We start from the raw sequence: 21,869 nt of genomic DNA, 5'->3' as shown, positions 1-21,869 counted from the left end.
CCCAGGTCTGGCTCGAGGATTTTTGAGCCCCCCTGAATCTAATTCTATACTCCTCAGTGGAGAATCCAAAGCCCTCAATCAGGGTACCCTTCATGAGGTCATAAGATTCTGCATCTTTTCCAGAGAGTGTGAGGAGTCTATCCCTACACTTTCCAGTGAACATTTCCCAAAGGAGAGCACCCCAGTGAGATCTGTTTACTTTTCTGGTTACACAAGCCCTCTCAAAAGCTGTGAACCATTTGGTGATGTCATCACCATCTTCATATTTTGTTACAATCCCTTTGGGGATTTTTAGGATGTCAGGAGAATCTCTGACCCTATTTAAGTTGCTGCCACCATCGATGGGACCTAGGCCCATCTCTTTTCTTTCCCTTTCTATGGCTAGGAGCTGCTTTTCCAAAGCCAATCTTCTGACCATCCTGGCTAACAGGGGGTCATCTTCACTGGAGTTATCCTCAGTGATTTCAGAGGTGTTGGTCTCTCCTGTGAGGGAACCAGCATCTCTGACTATTATTTTTGGAGTTAGGGTTTGAGGGACCCTGTTCTCCCTAGATAGGACTGGTAGGGGGGAATTGTCCTCCAAGTCACTATCCTCTTCCTCTGAGTTGCCACCCTCAGAGGGGTTGGCCTTTTCAAACTCTGCCAAAAGCTCCTGGAGCTGTATTTTGGTAGGTTTGGGGCCCATTGTTATTTTCTTTATTTTACAGAGTGACCTTAGCTCCCTCATCTTAAGATGGAGGTAAGGTGTGGTGTCGAGTTCCACCATAGTCACATCTGTGCTAGACATTTTGCTTCTAAAAGTTGGAATACTTTTTAAGAATCTACAACTGGTTCTAGAATCTAATTCAAACTTTTACAAACTTTTAAACTCTCAAAGAAATGCTAAACAGGATCTAACACAAGGCCCTAGCAGGTCTTTTAAGAATTTAGAAAACTTTTCAAATTGCAAAAATCAATTTCTAATGACAATTTTGGAATTTGTCGTGTGATCAGGTATTGGCTGAGTAGTCCAGCAAATGCAAAGTCTTGTACCCCACCGCTGATCCACCAATGTAGGAAGTTGGCTCTGTATGTGCTATTTCAAAGTAAGGAATAGCATGCACAGAGTCCAAGGGTTCCCCTTAGAGGTAAAATAGTGGTAAAAATAGATAATACTAATGCTCTATTTTGTGGTAGTGTGGTCGAGCAGTAGGCTTATCCAAGGAGTAGTGTTAAGCATTTGTTGTACATACACATAGACAATAAATGAGGTACACACACTCAGAGACAAATCCAGCCAATAGGTTTTTGTATAGAAAAATATCTTTTCTTAGTTTATTTTAAGAACCACAGGTTCAAATTCTACATGTAATAGCTCATTCGAAAGGTATTGCAGGTAAGTACGTTAGGAACTTCAAATCATCAAAATTGCATGTATACTTTTCAAGTTATTGACAAATAGCTGCTTTAAAAGTGGACACTTAGTGCAATTTTCACAGTTCCTGGGGGAGGTAAGTTTTTGTTAGTTTTACCAGGTAAGTAGGACACTTACAGGGTTCAGTTCTTGGTCCAAGGTAGCCCACCGTTGGGGGTTCAGAGCAACCCCAAAGTCACCACACCAGCAGCTCAGGGCCGGTCAGGTGCAGAGTTCAAAGTGGTGCCCAAAACACATAGGCTAGAATGGAGAGAAGGGGGTGCCCCGGTTCCGGTCTGCTTGCAGGTAAGTACCCGCGTCTTCGGAGGGCAGACCAGGGGGGTTTTGTAGGGCACCGGGGGGGACACAAGTCCACACAGAAATTTCACCCTCAGCAGCGCGGGGGCGGCCGGGTGCAGTGTAGAAACAAGCGTCGGGTTTGTAATGGAAGTCAATGGGAGATCTCGGGATCTCTTCAGCGCTGCAGGCAGGCAAGGGGGGAATTCCTCGGGGAAACCTCCACTTGGGCAAGGGAGAGGGACTCCTGGGGGTCACGTCTCCAGTGAAAGTCCGGTCCTTCAGGTCCTGGGGGCTGCGGGTGCAGGGTCTCTCCCAGGCGTCGGGACTTTAGGTTCAAAGAGTCGCGGTCAGGGGAAGCCTCGGGATTCCCTCTGCAGGCGGCGCTGTGGGGGCTCAGGGGGGACAGGTTTTGGTACTCACAGTATCAGAGTAGTCCTGGGGTCCCTCCTGAGGCGTCGGATCTCCACCAGTCGAGTCGGGGTCGCCGGGTGCAGTGTTGCAAGTCTCACGCTTCTTGCGGGGAGCTTGCAGGGTTCTTTAAAGCTGCTGGAAACAAAGTTGCAGCTTTTCTTGGAGCAGGTCCGCTGTCCTCGGGAGTTTCTTGTCTTTTCGAAGCAGGGGCAGTCCTCAGAGGGTGTCGAGGTCGCTGGTCCCTTCGGAAGGCGTCGCTGGAGCAGGATCTTTGGAAGGCAGGAGACAGGCCGGTGAGTTTCTGGAGCCAAGGCAGTTGTCGTCCTCTGGTCTTCCGCTGCAGGGGTTTTCAGCTGGGCAGTCCTTCTTCTTGTTGCAGGAATCTAATTTTCTAGGGTCCAGGGTAGCCCTTAAATACTAAATTTAAGGGCGTGTTTAGGTCTGGGGGGTTAGTAGCCAATGGCTACTAGCCCTGAGGGTGGGTACACCCTCTTTGTGCCTCCTCCCAAGGGGAGGGGGTCACAATCCTAACCCTATTGGGGGCATCCTCCATCTGCAAGATGGAGGATTTCTAAAAGTTAGAGTCACCTCAGCTCAGGACACCTTAGGGGCTGTCCTGACTGGCCAGTGACTCCTCCTTGTTATTCTCATTATTTTCTCCGGCCTTGCCGCCAAAAGTGGGGCCTGGCCGGAGGGGGCGGGCAACTCCACTAGCTGGAGTGTCCTGCTGGGTTGGCACAAAGGAGGTGAGCCTTTGAGGCTCACCGCCAGGTGTGACAATTCCTGCCTGGGAGAGGTGTTAGCATCTCCACCCAGTGCAGGCTTTGTTACTGGCCTCAGAGTGACAAAGGCACTCTCCCCATGGGGCCAGCAACATGTCTCGGTTTGTGGCAGGCTGCTAAAACTAGTCAGCCTACACAGATAGTCGGTTAAGTTTCAGGGGGCACCTCTAAGGTGCCCTCTGTGGTGTATTTTACAATAAAATGTACACTGGCATCAGTGTGCATTTATTGTGCTGAGAAGTTTGATACCAAACTTCCCAGTTTTCAGTGTAGCCATTATGGTGCTGTGGAGTTCGTGTTTGACAGACTCCCAGACCATATACTCTTATGGCTACCCTGCACTTACAATGTCTAAGGTTTTGTTTAGACACTGTAGGGGTACCATGCTCATGCACTGGTACCCTCACCTATGGTATAGTGCACCCTGCCTTAGGGCTGTAAGGCCTGCTAGAGGGGTGTCTTACCTATACTGCATAGGCAGTGAGAGGCTGGCATGGCACCCTGAGGGGAGTGCCATGTCGACTTACTCGTTTTGTCCTCACTAGCACACACAAGCTGGTAAGCAGTGTGTCTGTGCTGAGTGAGAGGTCTCCAGGGTGGCATAAGACATGCTGCAGCCCTTAGAGACCTTCCTTGGCATCAGGGCCCTTGGTACTAGAAGTACCAGTTACAAGGGACTTATCTGGATGCCAGGGTCTGCCAATTGTGGATACAATGGTACATTTTAGGTGAAAGAACACTGGTGCTGGGGCCTGGTTAGCAGGGTCCCAGCACACTTCTCAGTCAAGTCAGCATCAGTATCAGGCAAAAAGTGGGGGGTAACTGCAACAGGGAGCCATTTCTTTACACACTTCTTAAGTCCACACACATCCTCAGGTCTCCCGAGCTTTTCTTTGCTAAAACAATGGGAGACAACCACAGGGTGGCCTCCACTTTTTCTATAATGCCCAGTTCACACATATCCCTCAACAATTTTGACAACTCCGTCCTTATGCTAAATGGAACATTTCTTAGTTTATGCTTAACTGGGACTACTCCCTGTTTCAATCTGATCGTGTGTGTGACATTGGTTATTTTTCCCACATTGTCCTGGAACAATCCCTTAAATTTTCCTTGCCAAGGACAAGTCACATCAGAGGATGTTTTAATACAATTGGTATTATTCCTGTCAATAGATACAGGTCTTTCCCTTCCTGGCTTAATGATTAATTTAAACTCGGCTTGATGAATTAAGCCCAAACATTAATGCCTTTTCTTGCTACATACACCTTGCCATGAACCGTCTCGCCAAAGATGGACAATGAAGTCCAAAAATACCCAACCAAATCAATTTTGCTCCCCTCAAAAGCTAGTGTTGTAATATCAGGCGGAATAAGAGTTTTATCACTCCAAAACTCATTGAACTTTTCTAGTGATACGATTGTAATGCGTGCTCCAGTGTCCACTAATAGTTTGACAGCCACACCACCCACGAGTACCTCAATATCCGGGTCTGCTACCGTTTTGCTACCACAGGAAATGTTGTCCGTTACAACTAATACAAACTCATTATCATCCTTTTGTACATTTTCCTTATCTGCATTAAGAATACATCGAACACTGCTTCGCTTCCCACCTCTACAAACACGAGAAAAATGTCCCATTTTATTACAGTTCCTGCATTGTTGATTGGCCGCAGGACAATTCCTGAATGAGGAAACATGGTTCAAAGAACCACATCTGTAGCACATAGTTTTCTGGTTGACCTTGGAAGATAAAACGTTCCTCGAAGGTGTAACAAAATCTTGTTTTCTCTCAACACGAAACTGTTTCTTGAGATCGTTGTTCTGTGTATTCATTACAGCACCTGAAATGGAAGCATTAGACATAGACAATTCCAACTGTTTAGCATCCTCCAAAGAGCATTCAATGCTCTTTGCTATGTCTATGGCTTTGTCCAAAGACGGATCCTTGCACGTCAACAACTTTTCTTGGATTCTTTTAGAGTAACATCTCGCTACCAGCTGATCACGTATAAGCTGCGAAGTAAAATTTTCAAATTCACACTTAGCAGCTAACACTTTTAATGCTTTAATGAATGAATCCACACTTTCACTAGGATTTTGCGCCCTAGTAAACAATTTGTATCTATGTACTACAACATTCTTAGTTTTAGTGAAATGCCTGTCCAATTGCGCAACAGCCATCTCAAACTCATCTAACTCCTCTTCTTCACGTAATTCATATGCTGGTAGATGGTCAAAAATGTTCTGTCCTTCCACACCCAAATAGTAGAACATTAAACTTTTTTTTCTCTCAGGCCTAAATTTGTGACCATCTATCGCTCCTAAATAAGCTTTAAATGAGCGTATCCATAACTTCCATTCTAAAGGTGGATCACCAGGATCTTGCAGAAAAGGTGAAGGCGGCAACACGTTCTGCATTTCTTAGTGAGTCTTAATAATAAAAAACAAAAGTCAGAAATAATCACAAAGCAGAAACAATAAAAAACTATAATAATGAAGACCAAGTAAAGATGGCTGATTGTTTTCTTCAAAAGTCCGTCTTCTCTTTTGATGACCAAGCCGGTGACCTTCTATGTTTTTTCTCCTTCTTCAACAAAAACCCAAAACCGGAAGGTGCAGGCAAATGAATCCAGCGTTTACTCCAGCGTGTGTATCCAAATGCGCTGAAAGCCGATAAAATAGCTAAACAGCGCCGACTTGTGTGCGCGTTGCAGCACACACGAGCTGATAAAGCACTGGTGCACGCGCCCAACAATGAGCTGCTGTCGCGCTGTGCTCGCGCCGAGGAAACCGTTCATATTAACAGTAATCCTCAAAACTGCTCTGTGCCCCTATCAAAAATATATACACTCTACTTTTTTCAGTAAAACAAAAAGTAAAACAAATGTTAGAAAACAAGATGAAAAACATACGCCGGAACCAAAAACCAGGAACAGCTGCTGCAGTCCACGAACTCCGCTTCATAAACTCCACTCCATCCTCGTCGCCAAATTTGAAATGACTGCTCCAACAATAGCGATCCAGGTAAAAGGATATTTATTGTTATGCAAAACAATTACATGAAAGTAAAGTATAAAAGGGGCACAGAGAGAGAAGAAGAGCAAGCTTCAATCCGTAAGTGTCATGTGGAATGCCTAGACATCATCAGGCATCCGTCAGAGGATTCCACATGACACACATGAATTCCAAGCCACATCACAACATGTGTTTTATTAGCAGATAATGGAATGGTATTAAACCTGGACTAACGTGATCAAAGCATGTGTAGGGCACCTCCAAAGGTGCCCAAAACACACATTACAGTGCATGTATCGTGGCAATGATGTGGTCAGAGAGCATTTAAATGAACCACATGCTGCAGGTTCATAGTGTTACACCGTATTGCCCAAGAACTACCTTTCGGGCTCAGCCCATGAAATAAGTCAGAAGAAAACATTCATCAACTTGTGAGCAGTTTTGGGTTTCGCAAAAGGCAATAAAAATTAAGACCCCTCTCCTCCATCTCACGAGCACTCTTGCCGAGCTTGTGATGCTGTACCAGCCTGGACAGACAACCGCCCCTGCCCTATCTAAACAAATCGAGCTTTGAGGCCATGCGGGGCGCTGCTCTGTGGGAGTGAACAACTGGGGAAAAGAAGGGTCAAAGAACAAGGATTGACCACTAAAATATACACAAGAAGTCTCGAATGCTCGACCTAAAAAGGGCGCACCCCAGATCAATCCAAATTAAGGGAGGGAGCCCTAAGCAGTGGGAAGAAAGTTTCATATCTACAGTAAACAAAGTCTGGAGGAAGACCAACCAGGCACCCTGTTCTCCACATGGAGACAATGACACACATTTACACAGCGACTTAACACATGAGCTGGGTAAGAACTCATTTGAGGACTGGTTCAATCTCACAGGGGAGAGCAAATAGGAAGTTTCCCAACAGGCATACTGTTGAAAAAGCACAAAGTTAACCCTAATCTACTATTACCAATCAACCTTGTAACCTGTTGAGCATGGAACAGCAGAGCCTTTGCAATGTCTGGGGTTGTTTTTGGTTGTGCCTTTTTCAGTTGGGCAAGATTCTGCTATCCAACATCTTTGTTAAAAGGTAGAGCACTGCGGATAGTTGCAGTTTATGCCACAAAGAGGACTTCTGGCCAAGTAAGATTTGTGGCAAGGACTACAGAACCTCTTGTTCCACTCAGTCTGTGGCTTGCAACTGCACCTTAACAAGTCGAGACGCTTGAATCGAAGCTGCAGTCTGGCTACTCCAACTTCCTCAGGGCCTGGTCTGCACCTTTCCTAAGTAGTTTTGAAAGGCGAAATATGGCAGTATAAGCACTCTACAAAAACAGCAGATGTCCTTAAAAATTGATCTTTTCTTCAACTCTTCCCCTCTTGCTTGTCCGAACAAAATAGGTATACAAAAAGCTTTTAGTTCTCAATACAGTACTCCCTGCTGCAAGCTTATCATTCAATACAGAACCATTACTTGCATTTCTTATTGAGTGAGTCTTCCGAATTAGTCTAGATGGGCACACTCAAGTCTTTAAAATAGCCAAAGGTTAAAAAAACAAAACAATGGCAACACACTTCTTGCTAAAAAGGAAATGGTACACAGCACCCCATAACTGAAAGGCCTCAGACTCCTTTTAGAACATAGGCATTTTCGGCTGCCTTTTCAAGTCTTTTGGAGGCATTGGCGTTGACAAGCTGTGGACCCTGGATCCCCACTAAACCGGAGTAACTCTTCTGGGCTTGGAATTGAAGATTCCTCTCAAAAGCCAATTTTACATGCACAAAGGCAAAGTCATGATAGAGCGGTCCCAACTCTAAAAGACTTAGAACACTTATCTGGTGTACCGTGCTCTGTCTGCTTTCAAGTCCTTAAATACTCTCATCCTGTTTTTGGTTGCCTTTTTCGTTTTAGAATTTAGTTTCACCATATTTCTTAATTTATTAGGTTCTTTCCCAAATCTTTTTTTTGTCTTTATTTTTTTTTTTTTTTTTTTTTTCCTCCTTCAGTGAAACTTCACTTGTTTGCCTTGAGTTCCAATTGCTAGTGAGCATTTTTTCATCACCAGTGTTATGTTTCGCAATTCAACCACAAATAAAGTATATCATCCATGTTTTCACAGCTTGGCAGAAGGGGCTACATTTAATCAAATAAACTAATGCAAACTACAAAGAATTGGGTGATTGTGAGGCCTCTCCTTGTGGTTTTGGTGTAGTTAGTAGTTGTTGGTATTGTATGCTTGGTGGATACTGTTCCTGGCCCTAGTCCCACCAAAACCATTGCACGTAAGTATAACAAAATGACGGCCCTTGGGGACGAAACTTTAGGTAGTAGCTCAGTCTTGCAATCTAGATTAGTTGGGGATATTTCTACTCAGTATATCCACCTTAATTTACTTCATTTTAGCGATAAGTTTTTGTAGATCCCTCTTGTCCCAATTCAGTTGTAGATCTGTGCCTTAATGGAGAATCCTAAACTGTGTGCGCAATGTTCATCAGCGCATGTCCTATTTGCTATCAATTGCAAGCACCTCTTAACTTCCTCTACTGGCTGCCTGCACCGGTCTCCTTATGTTTGCAAAATAACAGCACAAATAAAATTGCAGAATTATAAGGCAGCTAAGATCTGTTCTTCGGATGGCCTGTAAATTGCTCTGAAACTGACTCATTTAAAGAAGTGCCTTGTGTAGTATATACCTTTTTGATGCTTCATTTGATATTTAATAAAAATGCTTTAACACTGTTTTAGGTAAATATGTTTACAAACCAAGGAACAGTTATTCACTTCAACAACCCTAAAGTCCAAGCATCACTGGCAGCCAACACCTTCACCATAACTGGGCATGCAGAAACAAAGCAGCTCACAGAAATGCTGCCTAGTATATTGAACCAGCTTGGCGCCGACAGTATTTCCAGTCTAAGGAGGCTTGCAGAAGCTCTGCCAAAACAATGTAAGTAGGATTGATGCATGTTAAAAATCTCGTAGGTTTTTATTATTTATGATTCGAATCATAATCCTTCCTGCAAGTGGGCAGAAAAGGGTAAGGGAGCAAATTATATACATTCAAAGCTGCTTATGTTGGGCTTCTGTTCGAAGAAATCAGTCTTGGAAACATTCATCCAAAGGCTCTTGGCATCCATCATGTCCTGTGGGCATAGGGGTCAATTAGCGGCCTTTTCATAACAACGTTCCATTAGTTTATACGTGAACTTGCATGTTTTCAGCGCAGTAGTGTGTGCGGATCTCACAGCTCCTTATAACTCATCAACTGTGTCATGCAGAGACTTCAGACCGTGAGTACTCTACATGAGATGATGGATGATCCTATAATTCAATTCAGCTTTTACTTGTGGTGCTGTTGAATGTGAAAGCAAACCATGTCTGAGTGGTAACGTCATTGATAAAGATGAGAAATCAAAGAACAAACAACTGTACGTTATATACTTTAAAAATCTTCATTTTATTTACTCCTTGTTCCTTAGCATTAGGCCATTTGAATTGTCTGGTTTCCTTATATGGCAATAGATTGTGATAATTTGGAATGCAGGGTGAAGTATTTTAGTGGGGGGAGTTCAGAAAAATACTTTGTATTGAGTGCATTGTAGTTGATTTAGATGTGCTAAAGTAAAGACATGCGTTTTGCCCAGCTGACATACTAAAAGGGTTTTTAGCAAGTTTAGTATGATGATAAACAATCCGTAAATAAAATCACTGTAATAAAATATATATATATATATATATATATATATATATATATATATATATATATATATATATATATATATATATATATTGAACACAATTCCTCACCAGTGTTTACTCCAAAGCACAAAGTGAAAGAGTGGGATGGTCTGGTGGGTTGTGAGAGCGATAAGTTGTAATACCCTTAGTAATACCCTGTAAAGAAATGGCTCCCTGTTGCAGTTACCCCCCACTTTTTGCCTGATACTGATGCTGACTTGACTGAGAAGTGTGCTGGGACCCTGCTAACCAGGCCCCAGCACCAGTGTTCTTTCACCTAAAATGTACCATTGTTTCCACAATTGGCACAACCCTGGCACCTAGGTAAGTCCCTTGTAACTGGTACCCCTGGTACCAAGGGCCCTGATGCCAGGGAAGGTCTCTAAGGGCTGCAGCATGTCTTATGCCATCCTAGGGACCCCTCATTCAGCACAGACACACTGCTTGCCAGCTTGTGTGTGCTGGTGGGGAGGAAATGACTAAGTCGACATGGCACTCCCCTCAGGGTGTCATGCCAACCTCACACTGCCTGTGGCATAGGTAAGTCACCCCTCTAGTAGGCCTTACAGCCCTAAGGCAGGGTGCACTATACCACAGGTGAGGGCATATGTGCATGAGCACTATGCCCCTACAGTGTCTAAGCAAAACCTTAGACATTGTAAGTGCAGGGTAGCTATAAGAGTATATGGGCTGGGAGTCTGTCAAAAACGAACTCCACAGCTCCATAATGGCTACACTGAATACTGGGAAGTTTAGTATCAAACTTCTCAGAATAATAAACCCACACTGATGCCAGTGTTGGATTTATTAAAAAATGCACACAGAGGGCATCTTAGAGATACCCCTGTATTTTACCCAATTGTTCAGTGCAGGACTGACTGGTCTGTGCCAGCCTGCTGCTGAGAGACGAGTTTCTGACCCCATGCGGTGAGAGCCTTTGTGCTCTCTGAGGACAGAAACCAAGCCTGCTCTGGGTGGAGGTGCTTCACACCTCCCCCCTGCAGGAACTGTAACACCTAGCAGTGAGCTTCAAAGGCTCAAGCTTCGTGTTACAATGCCCCAGGGCACTCCAGCTAGTGGAGATGCCCGCCTCCTGGACACAGCCCCCACTTTTGGCGGCAAGTCCAGGAGGAGACAATGAGAAAAACAAGGAGGAGTCACTGGCCAGTCAGGACAGTCCCTAAGGTGTCCTGAGCTGAGGTGACTCTGACTTTTAGAAATCCTCTATCTTGCAGATGGAGGATTCCCCCAATAGGGATAGGAATGAGACCCCCCTCCCCTTGGGAGGAGGCACAAAGAGGGTGTACCCACCCTCAGGGCAAGTAGCCATTGGCTACTAACCCCCCAGACCTAAACACGCCCTTAAATTTAGTATTTAAGGGCTCCCCTGAACCTAAGAATTTAGATTCCTGCAACTTACTGAAGAAGACTGCTGAGCTGAAAACCCCTGCAGAAGAAGAAAGACACCAACTGCTTTAGCCCCAGTCCTACCGGTCTGTCTCCTGCCTTCTAAAGAAACCTGCTCCAGCGACGCTTTCTCAAGGACCAGCGACCTCTGAATCCTCTGAGGACTGCCCTGCTTCAAGAGGAACAAGAAACTCCCGAGGACAGCGGACCTGCTCCAAAAAGACTGCAACTTTGTTACAGAGGAGCAGATTTAAAGACCCCTGCAAATCCCCGCAAGAAGCGTGAGACTTGCAACACTGCACCCGGCGACCCCGACTCGACTGGTGGAGAACTAACACCTCAGGGAGGACCCTCCGGCGACTCCGAGACTGTGAGTAAACAAAGTTGACCCCCCTGAGCCCCCACAGCGACGCCTGCAGAGGGAATCCCCAGGCTCCCCCTGACCGCGACTGCCTGACTCTAAAATCCCGACGGCTGGAAAAGACCCTGCACCCGCAGCCCCCAGCACCTGAAGGATCGGAACTTCAGTGCAGGAGTGACCCCCAGGAGGCCCTGTCCCTTTCCCAGGTGGTGGCTACCCCGAGGAGCCCCCCCCCCCCCCCCCCTTTGCCTGCCTGCATCGCTGAAGAGACCCCTTGGTCTCCCATTGATTTACATTGGAAACCCGATGCGTGTTTGCACACTGCACCCGGCCGCCCCAGTGCTGCTGAGGGTGTACTTTTTGTGTGAGCTTGTGTGTTCCCCCGCCCCCCCCCCCCCCCCCCACGGTGCACTTCAAAACACCCCTGGTCTGCCCTACGAAGACGCGGGTACTTACCTGCTGGCAGACTGGAACCGGGGCACCCCCTTCTCTCCATTGAAGCCTATGCGTTTTGGGCACCACTTTGAACTCTGCACCTGACCGGCCCTGAGCTGCTGGTGTGGTGACTTTGGGGTTGCTCTGAACCCCCAACGATGGGCTACCTTGGACCCCAATCTTAACCCCGTAGGTGGTTTACTTACCTGCAAGAAATAACAAAACTTTACCTCCCCCAGGAACTGTGAAAATTGCACTGTCCACTTTTAAAACAGCTATTTGTGTTTTATGTGAAAAGTATATATGCTACTGTGATTATTCAAAGTTCCTAAAGTACTTACCTGCAATACCTTTCAAATGAGATATTACATGTAGAATTTGAACCTGTGGTTCTTAAAATAAACTAAGAAAAGATATTTTTCTATAACAAAACCTATTGGCCTGGATTTGTCTCTGAGTGTGTGTTCCTCATTTATTGCCTGTGTGTATGTACAACAAATGCTTAACACTACTCCTTTGATAAGTCTACTGCTCGACCACACTACCACAAAATAGAGCATTAGTATTATCTCTTTTTGCCACTATCTTACCTCTAAGGGGAACCCTTGGACTCTGCATACTATTCCTTACTTTGAAATAGTGCATACAGAGCCAACTTCCTACATACCCTTAGTATAAATCTTAACCATACATTTTATAATTTATAAGAATTTTTCTTAGCTTTCCGGGTAACCTTAACTATGGAGACTAAGGGTTGAAAGTGGATGGCGTAAATGAAAGGTAAATTGTCATTGAAGGTAAAAATACCTTCATAAGGTAGAACATTAATATCTGTTGAGCCATGATGTAGTGTTGTTTCCTAGAGGAAAAAGGGATCCAATACTGGGATAGTGTAGATCGAAAAGAATGATGGATCTTAATTGTCGTTAATTTGGTGGTTGGAATGTATAAGTTCTTTTCCTGGTCTTCGAAAGAGAGGAAATAAACATGTCGGACTGGTTGTGAGCATAAAGAAGGACTTTGTTTGTCGTTCTTGCCGGTTAGTGCAGGGGCTACTGTATGTATTACATTATGAAAATGTGGGAGTGTCATTAATTCATATACTCATAGACCTCGTCAGGTGGGTACCCTTAGCACTAAAACTTATGACATGTTATGAGCCCAAGAAGAAGTGTCGCGTCATTCAGATTGAGGGTAGATAAGCTTTAGGCCTTCTGTAAAATCTGAAAGAATAACAGGTCAAGGAAAGCTATTAAGTGGTAAGGCGTTTCTAGTCTATATTTCACTTTATAAGAAGAATTGTTGAAATGGAGCTAAAGTAGAACATTGCTAGACTTATCTCAGGTGTGTAAATTATGATTAGTTGCTCTTAATTTATTTTTATTTTTTATTTAAAAATAGTTCTGGATAGTGGGTGGGACACCAGTTTATAAAAACAACGTTTCTGCATCATTATTAGGACGCCTAGTCATTTATATTAAGATAGATGATCCAGTAGTTCTGTGGCCTCCACAGGTCCAGTTTCTTCACGACTTCTAATCCATAGATGAGACATTCCCATTTGCCATTAATGTTTGCAACTTTGCATCCATTGAATGCTTTGAGTCCCCTTTGTTTCTGTTGGTCCTCTCTGTATAGAACAATTTGCATGGACGTGCGATTATGGCTGGGGGAGGGGGGGTTAAAGGGTGTGTATGCAAAATTTGTGTAACTTGCTTTTGCGTAATCACACAATTTGAGCAGAATTGAGTAATAATGTGAAATGCAAATCCGTAATTTCCTGCTTTATTCATAAATGTTTCCTTGCTTCAGCTTTTGGCACAAGAAAGTATTTTTTTTAAATGCAAAAAAACAAGCACTCCATAACATTCTGTTTTGTCAAATGCATCTGTGGGAACGATTTTATCACAAATGGTGCACAGTGATGAAATTTTCAGAATTTTGCATGTCACTGAATTCTACCAGCATAATTTAAATTACTGTATACTTCTGAACTGCTGTAGTACATTATGGAGAGATATTTAGTCACTGTCACTTGTGTGTTGCCTTCTCCTCCTTCTGCTTGCTGATCCGCCTGTTACCCCCTCTGCCTTCTGTATCCTGTGTGCTTGTGATCCCCTGTTTGCATTCTGTACCCCAGTGTGATCGAGCCCCCCCTTTTGCTTCCTGTATCCTTGCGTGCTTGTGCTCCCCTCTCCCCCCTTTTTGCATTTTGTATCCTCGTATGATTGCCCCCCCCCCCGTTTATTGCCTTCTGTACCCCTGTAAGACTGTGCCTTCTGTCCCACTCGCCGTTTTTCCCCCCCCTCGCCGTCCGTTTTTCCCGCTTTTTTGAGGCCGCCTCGTCCTTTAGGCCTCTCTGCGCCGCTTTTCCCGCCTACCCGCCCTCCTCCCGCCTCTCAGCTCACCCCGCCCCCCCCCCCCCGGCTACCCCTTTAAATGGCGGCCGCTGCGAGGCCGCGCAGCGGATGCGCGCTGAAGGCGCGCCTAAGGCAAGCCCGTCTGCGCCCGTCCCTGCCCCCCCACCCCCCGTCTGACCTACGACTCCGCCATCCTCACCAGCCTCAACCCCGGCCGCACGCCGGGCTGCTACCGCGCCACCCCAAAACGGACCCACAGATCCTTCACCTGCAACAACTGCCACTACTCCTGCCATCGGACCCACTCCGCTCCCGCCGAGAACAACGCCCCCGGAAACAACCTCCACTGCATCCTGATCAACACCCGATCCGTCCACAGGCACGCCATCGAACTGTGGAACCTCATCAACTCTACGAACCCGGACATCGCCTTCCTCACCGAGACCTGGATGAAACCCACCTCGGCACCCGACATCGCCATAGCCATCCCCGACGGCTATAAAATCATCCGGAGAGACCGCACCAACCGCATCGGAGGAGGCATCGCCATCGTGCACAAAAACTCCATCCGAGTCACAACCGACACCGACAACTCATTCCCCGACGCCGAACATCTCCACTTCACCATCCACAGCGACCCCAAGACCACCCTCAGAGGCACCCTCATGTACAGACCACCAGGACCTCGCTCCAAGTTCACCGAAGACATCGCAGACTTCGTCAACCCTCACGCACTCTCCTCCACCGACTACATCCTCCTAGGAGACCTCAACTTTCACCTAGAGAACCCCACCGACAACAACACCACCGCCCTCCTGGACAACCTCGCCAACCTGGGACTGAATCAGCTTGTCAACACCCCCACCCACTACGCCAGACATACGCTCGACCCCATCTTCTCCTCCAGCAGACACGTCACCTTCAACCACACCACCGAACTCACCTGGTCGGACCACAGCTGCGTCCACTTCAGCTTCAAGAAGACCACCGTGCATCACCACACTCAGCAACCACCAAGAAGACACCGGAACCGTATCACCACGGAACAGATCGCAGCAACCCTCTCCCAGAACCAACCCACCGGCACCACCGACCCAAACGAAGCCGCCAACAACCTCACCAACTGGCTCTCCGACTGTGCAAACCTCCTGGCCCCCCTGAAGACTCAAGCCAGCACCAACAACCACAAGAAAAACTCATGGTTCACCCCCGACCTCAAAGACTCCAAGAAAGAATGTCGCACCCGAGAGAAGACGTGGCGCCTCAACCAGACCGAAGAGAACCTCTCAGCTCTCAAGGACGCCACCCGCCAACATCACCAACACCTCCGCGCCGCATGAAAAACCGCCTACCGGAATAGACTGGACAACAACGCCCACAACAGCAAGGAACTTTTTGGCATCATCAAAGAGCTCTCCAACCCGGACGCAGAAAACAACTCCATCCCTCCATCACAGGACCTCTGCGACTCCCTCGCGACCTTCTTCCACCAGAAAATCACCAACATTTACAACAGCTTCCCGACCGCCGACGCGAACCCCCCCCCCCCCCCCCCAGAACCCGCTAACGAGATCACCACCATCCTCAACTGGAGCCCAACCACCACCGAGGAGACCACCTGCGCCATGAATTCGATCCACTCCTGCTCCCCATCGGATCCCTGCCCGCACCACATCTACAACAGGGCCGACGACATCATAGCACCGCACCTTCGAGACGTCATCAACGCCTCCCTCACCACCGCCACCTTCCCGGAGAGCTGGAAACACGCAGAGCTCAACGCCCTCCTGAAGAAGCCCACAGCAGACCCCACCGATCTCAAAAACTTCAGACCCATCTCTCTCCTGCCGTTCCCCGCCAAAGTGATTGAGAAAATTGTCAACTCGCAACTCACCATCGCCCTGGAAACCCACGACTCCCTCGACCCCACACAGTTCGGTTTCAGAGCCAACCACAGCACCGAAACCGCCCTCATCGCAGCCACGGACGACATCAGAGCCCTGACCGACAAGGGTGAGACTGTGGCCCTCATACTACTGGACCTCTCTGCAGCCTTCGACACGGTCTGCCACCGCACCCTGATAAGACGCCTCAGCAACGCCGGCATCAGAGGCAAGGCCCTCGAATGGATCATCTCCTTCCTCTCCGGCAGGACCCAGAGTGTCCGCCTCCCCCCCTTCAGATCGACAGCCACGGAAATCATCTGCGGCGTACCCCAAGGATCTTCCCTCAGCCCCACTCTCTTCAACGTCTACATGACCCCCCTGGCAAACATCGCACGCAACCACGGACTCAACCTAATATCATACGCCGACGACACCCAGCTCATCCTTTCCCTCACTAACAATCCCACCGCAGCCCGAACCAAACTTCACGAAGGAATGAAGGAAGTGGCGAACTGGATGACAGACAGCCGTCTGAAACTGAACGCAGACAAGACGGAAGTCCTCATCCTCGGCCCCACTCCCACCGCATGGGACGACTCCTGGTGGCCCCCCGCCCTAGGCAGCACTCCCCAACCCACCGACCACGCACGCAACCTCTGCTTCATCTTGGACTCATCACTCTCCATGACCAGGCAGGTGAACGCGGTGACCTCGGCATGCTTCAACACCCTCTGCATGCTCCGCAAGATCTTCCGCTGGATCCCCACCGACACCAGGAAGACCGTCACCCACGCCCTCGTAGCCAGTCGCCTGGACTACGCGAACACCCTGTACGCCGGCATCACCAACAAACTGATGAGAAAACTCCAACGAATCCAGAACGCCGCCGCGAGACTCATCCTGGACATCCCTCGCCACCACCACATCTCCGGACACCTGAGAACTCCACTGGCTCCCCATCAACAAGAGGATTACCTTCCGACTCCTGACCCACGCACACAAAGCCCTCCACAACCTCGGACCCAAACTGATCAACAGCCGCGTCTCCTTCTACACCCCCCCGCGCACTCTACGTTCCGCCGGTCAGGCCCTGGCAGCTGTACCCCGCATCCGCAAAGCCACCGCCGGAGGAAGATCCTTCTTCTTGGCAGCGAAGACCTGGAACACGCTGCCCAGCCACCTTCGCGCCATACCTGACCACCTCTCCTTCAGAAGGCAGCTCAAGACCTGGCTCTTCGAGCACTGACCCCCCCCCCCCCCTCCCCCCCAGCGCCTTGAGACCCTTTATGGGTGAGTAGCGCGCTTTATAAATGCGAATGATTGATTGTCTAAGGCAGAGGTCTTCAAACTGGGGGGCCTGAAGTGATCCCACGGGGGTCCCCAGACTCCGGCCAAAATAAATATTATACAGATAACAGGCCTTTGTTTTAAGCAGAAGCATGTTATTGAAGTTTTTAAAAAAGGTAACAGTACTTAACTGCAATGTTTAAATAGGTTTAGACATATTTAAACATTGCCATGTTTATAAAATAATTGTGAAAAATTCTGAGGGGGGGCCCAATGATTTTTATTTTTCAATTGGGGGGGCACGGCATTAAAAAGTTTGGAGACCTCTGGTCTAAGGGGTTATTTAGTCATTGTGTCTGAGGTATTGAGTTGCGAAACAAGTATTTTTGTAGTGCTTTACTGACATGTAGATTGTCATCATGAAATTTGGTCAGAAAACGCATCTGTGCTTGTTTATTTCTTGTTGATTTGATACTGAAGACACTTTTTTGTCTTAATTTGTCAAGTCCTGTGCTCTTGCTAGTATATTTTTATAATTTTATCATTGTTCAAGTTTGAGTCTCTATTTTATGCTGTTAAATGCATTCACTGCACTTTCATTTGAGTCTCTGTAATTCACCTTTAGGAATATGACTGACCTGAAGTGATTGATGGAAGTTACTTGACAGACTAGCATTTGTGGCCATTGGTTTCTGTAACGTTTTAGTGTGTAATCTGCTGTTATTCACAAAGATGGGTAAATATATTTCATTTGTAGATATGTTGTAAGTACATTTTATTTTGAAATTGTGGTCTAGTTTATTCTCTGGTCCCAGAGTATGCAGTAATATAATCAATATAACATCCCTACAAAATGCCTTGGGTATAGTCTGAAAGATGTTCAGAGCCAGTTCTGCTGTACTTCTACCAGTAAAAGGTTATGCCTAATAAACATGTATCTATGTCACACATCACCCATGACTGTATTCAGGCGCTTGAGCAGGTGTGTAGGTGGAAGCTTCATGCAGAGTTATTTGAAGAGCCAGGCCTTCTGTTACTTGCAGAACTAGAGTAGTCATGAGGAGGCTCTGATGTGTTGAGGGAGGGTGTTACATGTTTTTGGTGCAATGTATGAGAACAAGCAACTTCCTGTTCAGCTTTTGTGAATGTGCAGGATATTTGAGGTGTCTGGTGAAAATGTATGTAGTTGTTCAGGTATGCTGGACCAGTTGTGTGTAAGGCTTTGTATCTGTAAATGAGGAGTTTTAATTGGCTGTGTTTGTGATTTGGGAGACAGTGGAGCTCTATGAGGTAGGGTGAGATTATGGGAGATGGAAGTCTTGCGGTGGTGTCCTGGATGGTCTGAAGTTTGTCTAGGAGCTGCTTGGGAATTCCAATGTAGAGTGCGTTGCCATAGTTGAGCCTGTTTATGATGAGTGCTTGAGTGATTTTACATCTGTTCTGTGGCAGCCATTTTATGTAGCATAAATATTATGTGGAAACAGGCGGCACTCATTGTGTTGACTTGTGCCGTCATGTTGAACTTTTTTGTCCTGGGTGATTCCTGGTGTGGTCAGTGTGTTGGATTTGGGCCTAGCTCCATCAGCAACCAGGTGACATCCAACGAGAAGGTCTTGTTAACCGAAGACCGGTACATCCGCCCTGTCAGAGTTGGCCTTCAAGCAATTGGTTCCCATCCATTCTGCTACAAAGGTCATGTGGTTGGTGAAGTTGGCTCAGCATTTAGCTAGTGCTCTTTTCTTAGTGTCTGTTTCTGGTGGCAGCGTCTGAGTGCTGCCTTGTTGGTGATTCTGTCGGTGTCATGGCTGGCTTTCCATTTTCTTTCTAGCTGTTAGCAGTGTAGTTTGGCATCTCGAAGGTCCTCTGTGTACCAGATGGCCTGCTTGTTGACTCTTATTTGCTTGTAGGGTTTAATGGGTGCTAGGGAGTTTGCACAGTTCTTTATCCAGTTTTTGAAGTTGATATCCTGATGCTTGTGTATATTTGAATTTCGGTTTATTTGGAAGTGGATGATGGAGTGGTCGGTCATCTGAGCAGCCAAGTCGAGGTATATTTGATGATGTTGCTGGTGGTGAAGTTGGGATCCAGTGTGTGTCCTGAAAAATGTGTTGGTCCTGTGACGAGCTGGTTAAGTCCAATGGTGGTAAGGCTTTCTAGGAGAGATGTGGAGCAGGGGTCTGTTTTCTCTTGCAGGTGGAAGTTGAGGTCGGGGAGGAGTATGTGTGGCATAGGAAGGTGTATATTTAGCCTCAATTGTTATTGGTTATATTTGAAGGTAGATTTCTTAGTTGATCATTAATTTAAAAAAATATATATATCTGGACAGAGTTTAAACATTTCAGATCTGGTTTGTAATGTTAATTTAACTGCCCTTAGACCACCCACGTTCATTATCCATGTATAAAGAATAACAACATCAGTTGTTACAAAGATGAAAACTTCCTGCCATGAGAACCATTGAGTTTTCGGACAGTGTTTTTACTGCCCTGAATATAGGATGGAAGGTCTTGGCAAATATTTGTACTCGGAAATCGGTATTTTCAGAAATGGAAGAAGGCAAAGTTGATCCCAGAGATTAGTGGTCTTCTGGTTGGTGGGGCACTGCCTGTGTTTAGGTTGAGCGTGCAAGTGCTCTGGTCTGTTGTAATGTATCTGTGGGCTTTTAACCACGCCCACCGCACGCCCATCACTAATTCATGGGCTTACCTTTCAGAAATCCTTTATCATTGGTAAATGCTTTGTTTGTCCCTCCTTGGGGCAGTTTTGTTACTGCCTTGGACATCGACCCTGTTACATAGATAATTGCATGTTTACCGATACACTTGACTGTGAGTGAAATTTTTATCCTTTTGTGTCTCTCCGCACTCACTCATGCTCATGGCGGCTGTGGCATTTTGAATCGGCCTGCTGATGTCAACTGATTTACTTTTCATTTTAAATTTGTGGCACAAAAAGTCCAGTTAGGACTTTGCAACACTAATAGCTTTAACTCACGCAATCACGAGACCCATTGCATTGCAAATGCTTGTTTATTTTTGCATCAAGCCCACACATGCTTTTCGAATTGGAGTAATAGCTAGAGATGCTTGACACAATGCTTCGTTTGGTTGCATATTAATTGATTGTGATTTATTCATCTGCATAAACTAAAGGTATACTGTTTATTCATTTAACCATGTTATTCTGTATTGTTGTTTTGGAGTGTCTAATGGTAAATGCTTTAGCTAGATTGTTTTTCTCATGTTAATTCCCATAGGGTTTTTGAACTGGATTAAAGCCCAAACTGCTGGACAGAATGATACTTGGCAGAAAGGTAGCTCGTGGCCCAGAAAGCGCCCTTTTTAGCTTGAGTGTGAGCGTTCAACCTCGTGTATACTTTTAGTATACTTCTTATGGCTTAAAGGGTTCATTTGTTGGTTGCAGTGTCCTTTAAAAAGTCTTTCTCGCTAGTGGTCAGTTCTGCTTTTTTTCTCCCTCCTTTTTCTGTTTCAGAGAGGTGACCAACTACTGTATTATTCCACTTTGGTTTATCTGTTGCTGTGATAGACTATTTTTGCTAATTCTTTGGTGCTTCCCTTTCACTGTGGGAGTTTTAGGTTGGTAGCTGCCTGTGTTTTATTCCAGGATTCCGTCCCTCCCATCTCCTTCCATGTCGCTGGCATTTGTTTTGGCTTTATTCCAGTACTGTCCTAGTTTACCTCCGGCTCCTAAAATAAGCTTATTTTACAAAAGAAACACCCAGTTGTTTAGTTCACTGCTCATGAAAGCCACAATATGCCCTTTCTGGTAGAATGTATCTAAACTTGGAAGCAATGAAATGAAACTTGCTTAGCCTCGCGTCACATCTCGAGACACTCTCTCCAGGTCCCCTCCCTGCCAGCACTCTCATTACACACAGGACATTGCTTATCTCCTTTATTTGGGCCATAATCTTCTCCGGTTGCTCTGCTTGTTGAAATTCCAGGTAAGAATGCTTGCAAGACTTCATTAAGTTAGAATAAAAAGAAAATACTTTTCCAGCCTTATCTTCCAATTTCTGTTCAGATGTTTATAGAGGTAGTGCAGTCATCTTCTTGTCTCTCTTCAAGGGCATGTGATTTCTCATGTCAGTAGTCACCAGTGACCACCAAAACATGGCAGGAAAAGACAAAATTATGAGACCGTGTTGACCAATGTATGTGGCAAGAAAAGTCCTGTTCTGAATTTACAATGCCAATAGCTCTAACTCACGATCACGCAAGACCTATTCTATTGCTATTATTGGGTGTAAATCCATTCAGTAGTTTTTGAGATATTAAAGAAAATATAAATTTGTATATTTAGGGACACGAAGGCTCAGTGAACCCTCTCGATATTGTACTGAGATTTGATTGGCTGCCATCACTTTAACAAGGAAGTGATGGCAGCCATCTTGGGACTCTGCTTCAGCCGAGTCCCTGGAGAAAAAGATGAAAAAAAATAAGCAAAGGGGGCAGGGTAAGCCAACTCTTCTTCCG

The 21,869-nt window shown here is 46.1% G+C and overlaps 1 protein-coding gene across 1 annotated transcript in view; it reads left to right on the top strand.

The window, feature by feature from the left end:
• Positions 1–21,869, top strand: part of BTF3 (basic transcription factor 3) — a 76,629-nt gene that overhangs the window by 38,708 nt on the left and 16,052 nt on the right. Inside the window, exon 4 of the mRNA XM_069224034.1 lies at positions 8,645–8,846. Coding sequence (XP_069080135.1) covers positions 8,645–8,846 — 202 coding nt within the window. The remainder of the gene's footprint in view (positions 1–8,644; positions 8,847–21,869) is intronic.

The sequence above is a fragment of the Pleurodeles waltl genome, chromosome 1_1 (assembly GCF_031143425.1).
Source record: "Pleurodeles waltl isolate 20211129_DDA chromosome 1_1, aPleWal1.hap1.20221129, whole genome shotgun sequence".
Classification (NCBI taxonomy): Eukaryota; Metazoa; Chordata; class Amphibia; order Caudata; family Salamandridae; genus Pleurodeles; species Pleurodeles waltl.
The sequence above is the reverse complement of the archived record's forward strand: the minus strand, read 5'-3'. Positions and strand labels throughout refer to the sequence as shown.